The sequence below is a fragment of the Telmatherina bonti genome (assembly GCF_933228915.1).
Source record: "Telmatherina bonti genome assembly, chromosome: 17".
NCBI classification, from domain to species: Eukaryota; Metazoa; Chordata; class Actinopteri; order Atheriniformes; family Telmatherinidae; genus Telmatherina; species Telmatherina bonti.
Window position 1 is genome coordinate 37,361,012 of NC_136615.1, and position 10,530 is coordinate 37,371,541.

Genomic DNA, 10,530 nt, shown 5'->3' on the forward strand with positions numbered 1-10,530 from the left:
AGTCTACTGGGATCTATCGGTAAGGATTGGGGTCTACTGGAGTCTACTGGGATCTATCGGTAAGGACTGGGGTCTACTGGAGTTCACTGGGATCTATCGGTAAGGACTGGGGTCTACTGGAGTCAACTGGGATCTACCGGTAAGGACTGGGGTCTACTGGGATCTACCCGAGAGGACTGGGGTCTACTGGGATCTACCCGAGAGGACTGGGGTCTACTGGAGTTCACTGGGATCTATCGGTAAGGACTGGGGTCTACTGGAGTCTACTGGGATCTACCGGTAAGGACTGGGGTCTACTGGGATCTACCCGAGAGGACTGGGGTCTACTGGGATCTACCCGAGAGGACTGGGGTCTACTGGAGTCCACTGGGATCTATCGGTAAGGACTGGGGTCTACAGGAGTCTACTGGGATCTATCGGTAAGGACTGGGGTCTACTGGGATCTACCCGAGAGGACTGGGGTCTACTGGAGTCTACTGGGATCTATCGGTAAGGACTGGGGTCTACAGGAGTCTACTGGGATCTATCGGTAAGGACTGGGGTCTACAGGAGTCTACTGGGATCTATCGGTAAGGACTGGGGTCTACAGGAGTCTACTGGGATCTATCGGTAAGGACTGGGGTCTACAGGAGTCTACTGGGATCTATCGGTAAGGACTGGGGTCTACTGGGATCTACCCGAGAGGACTGGGGTCTACTGGAGTCTACTGGGATCTATCGGTAAGGACTGGGGTCTACTGGGATCTACCCGAGAGGACTGGGGTCTACAGGAGTCTACTGGGATCTATCGGTAAGGACTGGGGTCTACTGGGATCTACCCGAGAGGACTGGGGTCTACAGGAGTCTACTGGGATCTATCGGTAAGGACTGGGGTCTACTGGGATCTACCCGAGAGGACTGGGGTCTACAGGAGTCTACTGGGATCTATCGGTAAGGACTGGGGTCTACTGGGATCTACCCGAGAGGACTGGGGTCTACTGGAGTCTACTGGGATCTATCGGTAAGGACTGGGGTCTACTGGGATCTACCCGAGAGGACTGGGGTCTACTGGAGTTTACCAGTTGAGACTGGGGTCTAATGGAGTCTACTGGTTTCCTATAGACCGGACTCTGCCGCATCGGGATTGATTGACCGGATTTCGGTGCGCGCGCGGATCGATGGCTGGATTACCTGTAATAGTAGACGTCGCTCTTCCCGGCGCTCAGTCCGGACTTCCTGATCACCTCTTCTTTCTTCCAGCCGGGCGGCAGAGCGTGGCAGTCCGTCCTCTTCCTCTCCATCATCGGCCCCTTATCGATCAGTCAGATCCTGATCAATTGATCGTCAGAAAGAGGAGCGGAGCGACCAGGCGGCCCGACGTCACGGGCGTCACGTCAACGGCGGCTCCGTGTCGCTCCGCCGGGTTCAGGTCGGGTTTAACAACAGACGGAAGTGTCCCGGTTCGGTCCGGACTGGCAGCCAAAGCTGTCCCGGATTAACCGACCTGGATTCAGATGCGGGAAAGTTTATCCCGTTTGACGGGTCATCTGATCCGAACTAAAGCGGACCAACGGCAGACTGTGACGTCTGAGATATCACGAAACACACGCACACAAACACGCAGCCTTCCACAGATCGTCTAGCGGAGAAGATGGTTGACTCCGGGCAGATTTCATTCTGATGTTCAGCTCGTCACAAAGCGTAAAGCAACAACAACAACAATGATTTGCAGCCAAAATAAATCATAATACACCATATCCATGTTTTCACAAAGCTTTGTTGATTGTTTGATATTTAAGTTTTATGATTTCTTAAAATATTCTTATTTCATTTAAACCTTTAAATGAATTATAACTAAAGACCAAAGTTGTGTACGTTATAACTCTTTAGATTATTTTATTTCACCACTTTTTTCAGATATACTAGTATTTAAATCTCCTCAAGAAGGGGGAATACTCTCAGATTTTCACTCTTGCTTTAAAAACAGAAAAGTTTCCCAGAAAACGGCTGTTTTAGAAAAAGGGACATGACTGGTTTAGCCCGAAAATCCATCAGTAAATCTGTTCTTTGTCACATCATTTCTGCTCTTCGGTTTCAGGGAGGAAGAGTTATGAAACGACTAAACCAGTACTGGCACATAGACATAAACTGGGGAGACAGGCTCAAATACGTGTGTGTGTATATATATATATATATATATATATATATATATATATATATATATATATATATATATATATATATATATATATATATATATATATATATATATATATATATATACATATATATATATATATATATATAGATAGATAGATAGATAGATAGATAGATAGATAGATAGATAGATAGATCCTCATGTTTGGGGATAACGGAGAACCAAATGCAGAATAAAAATCCATTCCAGGTGTTAATAAAAAGGATTTTGAAACTATTTAATGTTGGTCTATAAATAAATCTAAAGATAATAAATAATTCCTTTTTTTTTTTTTCTTTCTTTTTTTTTTTTTTTGACATTTTCTGAGTGGCAGCGAGAGCAACATGTCCCGCTTATCCAAAGGTGTTCCCAGACCAGTCTGGAGACAGAACCAGCATGTCTTCCCTGCAGGAGTCCTTCTAGTGTAATATAGCCATAAAATCTCCCCAGAAGGTGTCCTAAGCACATCCCTCATCATTTACAGACGGGAGCTAAACATCTGACTGGCCTTGTGATGGACCAGAGGTCCCACAAACGGAGATGCTGAGAACAGATGATGCCAAGCGGTGCTAGGAAGACCACGTTGGAGTCCTGACCAGACCAGTGTGAACCAAAACCTCCCAGTTTAGTTCTGCTTCACTTTATTGGACCTGATCTTTGCAAAGATCTGGTTTGGAGCTGCAACTGCATCACTTTCACAGGCAAGCCGGAAACTTCTTTTTACTAGTGCTATGTGCCATCTGCGTTTGTTCACCCCAAAACACATTGACAGATATTTAATCCTTTCACAAATGTCAAGACGTTGTGGTCTCATCATTTCATGATGAGGATGTCATCTTAGAGAGTTGGAAGCGTTGAAATTCGAGTTGAAATGGATGCATGTTTTATCAAAGATGCAGAGCAGATCATTTACCTAACAATCTGTTTTGACATCTTCTCACCAGCAGCCTGCTGCCAGAGAGACACAAAGCATGTGTAAATCGTTTTTTTATCGCATGTCTGAAAAATGTCCGTAATAAAACTGTTTACGTGCTTTTAGCTACGAATCTGGTGTGTCTTCACACATAAAAACCATCTGCACGACAAATGAGAGGTGGAACTGTGTACAACAGATCTGAACAGCTGGTGTCCTGAAGAAATAAGACCAAATCCAGAAAACACCTCAATCTCTCTAGTGCCTAGAATTTGAATCAGAGTGAGACCTCTCTATTTGGCACTCCTTCACTGACGTCACAGGTTCGGACTTTTTAAAGGGTCCCGGAACCCCGACTTCAACTTTCAGGACACGAGAGAAAAGAAAAACATGATGTTCAATCCATCTGGACCATCTCCTGGTCTGACATCACATCAGCAGAACATTTATTGGCTCCGAAATGAGACGATCTCTGCTGAGTACAAGCAGTTCACCAGGGTCAGAAGAAAACCGCAGGAAACCAGTAGAAATAAGAGAAAAGAGTAGAAATACAATAAACCAGTAGAAATAAGAGAAAACAGTAGAAATGAGAGAAACCAGTACACATACAATAAACCAGTAGAAATAAGAGAAACCAGTAGAAATGAGAGAAACCAGTAGAAATACAATAAACCAGTAGAAATAAGAGAAACCAGTAGAAATGAGAGAAACCAGTAGAAATACAATAAACCAGTAGAAATAAGAGAAACCAGTAGAAATACAATAAACCAGTAGAAATAAGAGAAACCAGTAGAAATGAGAGAAACCAGTAGAAATACAATAAACCAGTAGAAATAAGAGAAACCAGTAGAAATGAGAGAAACCAGTAGAAATACAATAAACCAGTAGAAATAAGAGAAACAAGTGGAAATTAGATAAACCAGTAGAAATACAATAAACCAGTAGAAATAAGAGAAACCAGTGGAAATAAGAGAAAACGGTAGAAAAAGGAGAAACAGTAGATGAGGGGAAAACTTTAGCTCAGCATTTCTGCGGCCTTGTTGGAATGTGATCTGAGCGGTGCGTTCACTGCATTGTATGTAAAACTTATTTAGCTTCATTTTATTGTAAATTGAAGATAAAAACAGTTGAAGTAGCTTTACCGTCCAGGAAGGAACAGCAACATTTGATTCTGCATTTGTGTCACACAGAAACAAAACTGCATTCTAATGCAGTTTATGATGAAAACACATTTAACTGCAGGCTAATAAAAGATGTTACTGTCTTGTTTTGGGTCTTAATAACATTTTTTATTGCATTTTAAACTAATTAATGAACTCAATCAACCATTATGCGCAACATTTACTGGAAAAGCAAAAGTAAAACAAATCCTGATTTCGAACACACAAATTAAATAATGAGAAAAAAGAAATTGAACATGTTTAAGTTATTTATTTAGCTGCTTTACTTGGTCCTTCTCTGAATTTGTGCTACATGCAAATGAATGAAATGAAAAATACTTTAATCATCCTCAATGGGAAATATTATAGTATATAATAATAATAACTAGAGGAGGTCTTGTTCCGGAGGCTGATGGCTGCTGGCAGGAATGATCTTCTGTATCTTTCAGTCTTACATGGGACCTGAAGAAGCCTCTCACTGAACACACTTTGTTGTTTCATCACTGTGTTGTGGAGAGGGTGTGAAGAATCCTCCATCATCTTCATCAGCTTGTGCAGCATTCTTCTTTGGACAATCAGCTCCAGCGGCTCCAGAGTTACTCCAAGCACAGAAGCAGCTTTCTGGATCAGTTTGTTGATTCTCTTCAAGTCTCTGGTTCTGATGCTACTACCCCAGCAGATGCTGCAAAGCTGACTGCACTCTCCACAACAGACTTATAGAAGATATGCAACATCTTGGTGCAGACGTTAAACCATCTCAGCTTCCTTAAGAAGTACAGTCTGCTCTGACCTTTCTTGTAGATGTAGTCAGTGTTGCATTTCCAGTCCAGTTTGTTGTCCAGCTGAACTCCAAGATACTTGTATTCCTCCACCACCTCCACCTCCTCTCCCAGGATGGAAACAGTGCTTTGTTTATTCTTCTTCCTCCTGAAGTCAACAATCATCTCTTTTGTTTTGCTGCTATTTAATATGAGATGATTGTCACCGCACCATTTAACAAACTGACTGACCAGTTCTCTGTACTCTGCTTCTTGTCCATCCCTGATACACCCCACAACTGCAGAGTCATCAGAGTATTTCTGCAGATGACAGGACTCAGAGTTGGACTGGAAGTCTGAGGTGTACAGAGTGAAGAGGAATGGCCAGAGTACAGTTCCTTGTGGTGCACCAGTGCTGCTGACCTCCATCTCAGACACACAACCTTTCAGCCTCACAAACTGGGGTCTGTTTGTGAGGTAGTCACAGATCCAGGTGGTTGTGGAGGTATCCACCTGGAATTTATGGAGCTTCTCACATAACAAAGCAGGCTGAATGGTATTAAAAGCACTGAGAAATGAAAGAACATGACCCTCAGAGTGCTGCCTGAATGGTCCAGATGAGAGTGTGCTCTCTGGAGCAGGTATATGATGGCATCTTCAACCCCAAGTCCATTACGATATGCAAACTGGAATGGGTCCTGAAAGGTGTTTACTTGCTTGTTGAGGTGAGCCAGTAAGAGTCTCTCCAGGACTTTCATGATGTGAGATGTCAGGGCAACTGGTCTGTAGTCACTTGGTTCAGCTGGTTGTGTTTTTTTAGGCACTGGAACAAGGCAGGAGGTTTTCCACAGCACTGGGACTCTATTTTGTCTCAGACTGGTGTTGAAAAGGTGCTGGAGAATCGGACATAGTTGTTTTGAGCAGGTCTTGAGAACTCTGGGACTGACACCATCTGGACCTGCAGCCTTGTTCTGGTTCAGTTTCTCAAGTTGCTTCTTAACCTGATTGCAGGAGACAAACAAGGTGGAGGTGGAGAGCATCTTCAGCTTCAGCAGACCAGATTTTGATAGTCTTTGTGATGACTGGTTGCTGCTGAACGATGGGCTTGTAGGTGGAGGTGAGAAGAACCAGATTATGGTCAGATCTTCCTAAAGGAGGCAGGGCAGAACAACTGGATCCATTATTCATATTTGCATAAAATAAGTCCAAGATCTTATTTTCTCTGGTGGAGCAGCTGACAAACTGCTGGAATGTTGGTAGAGTTGCAGAGAGGGAGACGTTGTTGAAGTCTCCGGAGATCGCCATGAATGAGTTTGGATGCTGTGTTTGTAGCCGAGCAACGACGGAGCTGATGACATCACAGGCTGTGTCTGGTGCGGTACCAGGTATTATATAAACCGCTACCAGAATAACACAGGTAAACTCTCTGGGTAAGTAATATGGACGGAAGCTCACAGCTAACAGTTCCATGTCCCTTGTGCATATCTTCTCCTTGACAGTAACATGTCCAGGATGACACCAACGCTGGTTAACCAGCACTGCAATTCCACCACCCTTTAGCTTTCCGCTGTGTTGTCTACTGCGGTCTGCACGGACCGTTTTAAAGCCCGGTACAGACACATTACAGTCAGGGATGTGTTCATGCAGTCATGTCTCGGTGAAGCACATAATACTGCACTCTCTGTATTCTTTCTGAGACCTTGTTAGCATCTCCAGCTCGTCCGTTTTGTTAGCTAGCGATCTCACATTACCCATGATGACGGTCAGGAGAAATGGTTTAAATCTCCATCACTTTCTCCTCTGTCTCACTCCCGCTCTGCATCCTCTTCTCTTTCTTTTCAACTCCATCAGGATTTGATGTGTTGTTTCGCTGATAATCCTGATTTGGGAGGTTTAATCAGTTGATCCCGATTGTAAACAAGTCTTTCGTTGCCATGGAGACTCATCATAACAAGCCTTGAAAGAGCCAAAAATATGCAGAAAAATCTTCCTTGCAGCACACCCTCCGAACCGGCATGAAATCCTCAGAAAAAAATACCTAATTTGAGGTAATATCTCAGTGAGAAGAGTTTGTACTTTAAAAAAATCAAGATAGCAAGTCAGAGCTACTACAATCTGCTGCCAACAGACGGCGCAACCTAGAATGGAATCATTGGAATCTATTTGAAGCAACTATCTTCTTTATGTTTCTCATTGGAGCAAACTTCGTCATTACTGCATATGTTTTCATTTTAAGTTTCATGCTATAATTAGTTATCCTTCAGCATGTGATCGTGTGGCAATTGGCATTTTAATGTGGTAATACCAGAACCAAAGACATTGAATAATTTAATCATTTTCATTAATGTCTATGTTTAGTTATACTTTATCTATGTCTATGTCTATTTATACTTTATTCATGTCTTTGTTTATTTATACTTTATTCATGTCTATCTTTATTTATATTTTACTAATCTCTATGTTTATTAAAAACTTTGAACATGTCTATGCTTATCTATACTTTATTAATGTTCATGTTTATTTATACTTTATTCGCGTCTATGTTTATTTATACTTTATTCGCGTCTATGTCTATTTATACTTTATTCGCGTCTATGTTTATTTACACTTTATTTATGTCTATGTTTATTTATACTTTATTCGCGTCTATGTTTATTTATACTTTATTCACATCTATGTTTATTTACACTTTATTTATGTCTATGTTTATTTATACTTTATTCGTGTCTATGCTTATGTATATTTTGTTCATGTCTATCTTTATTTATATTTTTTAATCTCTCTGTTTATTAAAAACTGTGAACATGTCTATGCTAATCTATACTTTATTAATTTTTATGTTTATTTATACTTTATTGATGTTAATGTTTATTCATACTTTTTTCATGTCTATATTTATTTATACTTTATTCATGTCTATGTTTATTTATACTTTATTCATGCCTATGTTTATTTATACTTTATTCGCGTCTATGTTTATTGACACTTCATTTATGTCTATGTTTATTTATACTTTATTCATGCCTATGCTTATGTATATTTTGTTCATGTCTATCTATATTTTTTTAACCCTCTTTTTTATTAAAAACTTTGAACTTGTCTATGCTTATCTATACTTTATTAATGTTCATGTTTATTTGTACTTTATTCGTGTCTTTGTTTATTTGTACTTTATTCGTGTCTTTTTATTTTTACTTTATTTGTACTTTATACGCTGTGCCATGGTCGACCTCTTCACATCACGTCTACCCACGGAGAGAGCGGCGGCGGCCCCAGGTCCTTTCCTATGACCAGCTCGGACACCCTACTACAAAACCAGTTGGTATGGACTGTATCGAGGTGAGTGTCCCACCTACATGCTCACAGAGACTCTGGAGACCATGGGCGTCCGACACCATGCAAGCAGCTTATTAAAGACTGAGATTGAGAAAGTGATACAGACACTTTAAGACTGTAACAAGAAACACTAACGAATCAGAATATATTCAAGGTGCAACTCATAAAGACTTTAAGAATATTGCACAGGTTAACAGTGTCTAGTTTAAACAATGTGATGATATAGTACCAGACAAAGTGACAAAGTTGGCCGTTTATGTGTCTGGTTAGAAAAGTACAAGTATTGGTCACTATAAGGTGAACTTGTTTATTTATCTTGAGAACTAAGGTGGTTATTCTTACAGAAATTTTGGTATTGCTAGTATGGTATTCAAAACTGTCTACTACTAAAGGTAATTGCAAGCTTTCTTCCTGTAAGTAGTGCCAAAAGTGTGATTTGCAACCACAATATAAGCTCAAGGGACACAGTAGAAGAGTGAAAAAAAAATGGCATAGCATATTTATTTTATTAAGCAGGGGAGGGTGTGGCACCCAGGACTTTTTTAATGATAAAAGACACCCCCCAACAATTTTTATGCTATTTCTTATGTGTTTTACTTGTTTTTGCTGTTTGGCACACCCATATCTACCTGTGAAGTTTTTAACAGTAATTTGTGGCGTTATACCACTTTACACCAGTAGGTGGCAGTGGTGGCGCAAGGGAAGTGACTGGGTTCCGTGCGTTGCCTAGAAACGGCTTAGTCCAAGCCGTTGTATTTTCGTTGTATTTTCTGTGTTTACAGGTGGGTCTTGTGTGCAAAGTTTATATATGTAAGATATTTAGTTATATTTTAAGCTTTGGGAAATGTTTTGTGAAATCAGATTGTATTTTATTAAGTTGTATTCTGTGTTTAAAGTTTTTGTCAACTGCCTCTAGTTTTAGCAGAGTGAACCACTGGGCAGTTGGCAGTTACCATGGTTACTGTGCATTAGGAGTTATTACAGAGCACAACATGTATATATTGTAGCAACTTTGTAACTTTTTGAAATGTAAATGTTTTTCTTTTGTCTATATTTATATAATATGTAACAGTGTACTGACAGCTACAGTTACATTATATTAGTAGAAGTAGAAACGGCTTAGTCCAAGCGCAACTCGCCAGCTGTTAAGCCAGAAAGACGTGCCATCTCTAAAATATTGTATTTTCTGTGTTTACAGAATTTTTAAAAAAGTCATCCTGTTGCACACCAGTTCATGCCTCGTTCTTGAAGTGTGTAACATATGCTTATGTATATTTTGTTCATGTCTATCTTTATATTTTTTTAACCCTCTTTTTTATTAAAAACTTTGAACATGTCTATGCTTGTCTATGCTTTATTCGCGACTATGCTTTATTTATGTCTAGGTTTATTTATACTTTATACTTTTTTCGTGTCTATGTTTATTTATACTTGTTGTAAAAGTGGGGCTAGTAGGATCCAAAGAGCGGACACTGTCAGAGTACAAAGAGAGGTTTATTGGTTCTCCACAGATCCCTGTGAATTCTTCCAGCAGAACTTCAGAGACTGGCAGACTGGCGAGCAGCAGGAGGCAGGCAGGCAGCTAAGCAGGGGAGCAAGCGAACGGGCGGGCAGGCAGGCAGACTGGCAGGTAGCGTCTATGATCTGGCAGGCTTTCACTGGCAGGAGGAAGACAGGACAGGTTACAAATTGAAGGTTTGCACAAGCAACGTAAGCAGAGGCCGAGAGCTGTTTTACCGCAGTGCAATCAACAATCTGGCGCTGGTTAGCAGGCAGAGCTGGTCTTAAATAGGTTGATGTTGATTGCTGGAATGTGGATCAGGTGTGCCTCCAGTTCTCAGCTGACCACACCCACCAGGGAACAGGAATCACCACAATACTTTATTCATGTCTTTGTTTATTTATACTTTTTTTCATGTCAATGTTCATTTATACTTTATTCGCGTCTATGTTTATCTATACTTTATTTATGTCTTTGTTTATTTATACTTTATTCATGTCTATGTTTATTTATACTTTATATATGTCTAGGTTGATTTATACTTTATTTGTGTCTATGTTTATTTATACTTTATTTATACTTTATTCATGTCTTTATTTATACTTTATTCATCACTTTGTTTATTTATACTTTATTCATGTCTTTGTATATTTATACTTTATTCATGTCTATTTTTTGTATACTTTA

General features: G+C 40.2%; 1 protein-coding gene across 2 annotated transcripts in view; it reads right to left on the reverse strand.

Annotated features, from left to right (window-relative positions):
* Positions 1-1,591, reverse strand: part of mbd2 (methyl-CpG binding domain protein 2) — a 41,159-nt gene extending 39,568 nt beyond the window's left edge. For both annotated transcript variants that reach the window (XM_079256223.1, XM_079256224.1), the window contains exon 1: positions 1,170-1,591. In XM_079256223.1, the coding sequence (XP_079112349.1) occupies positions 1,170-1,282 (113 nt within the window). In that variant the 5' untranslated portion in view covers positions 1,283-1,591. The remainder of the gene's footprint in view (positions 1-1,169) is intronic.
* Positions 1,592-10,530: the final 8,939 nt, after the last annotated feature.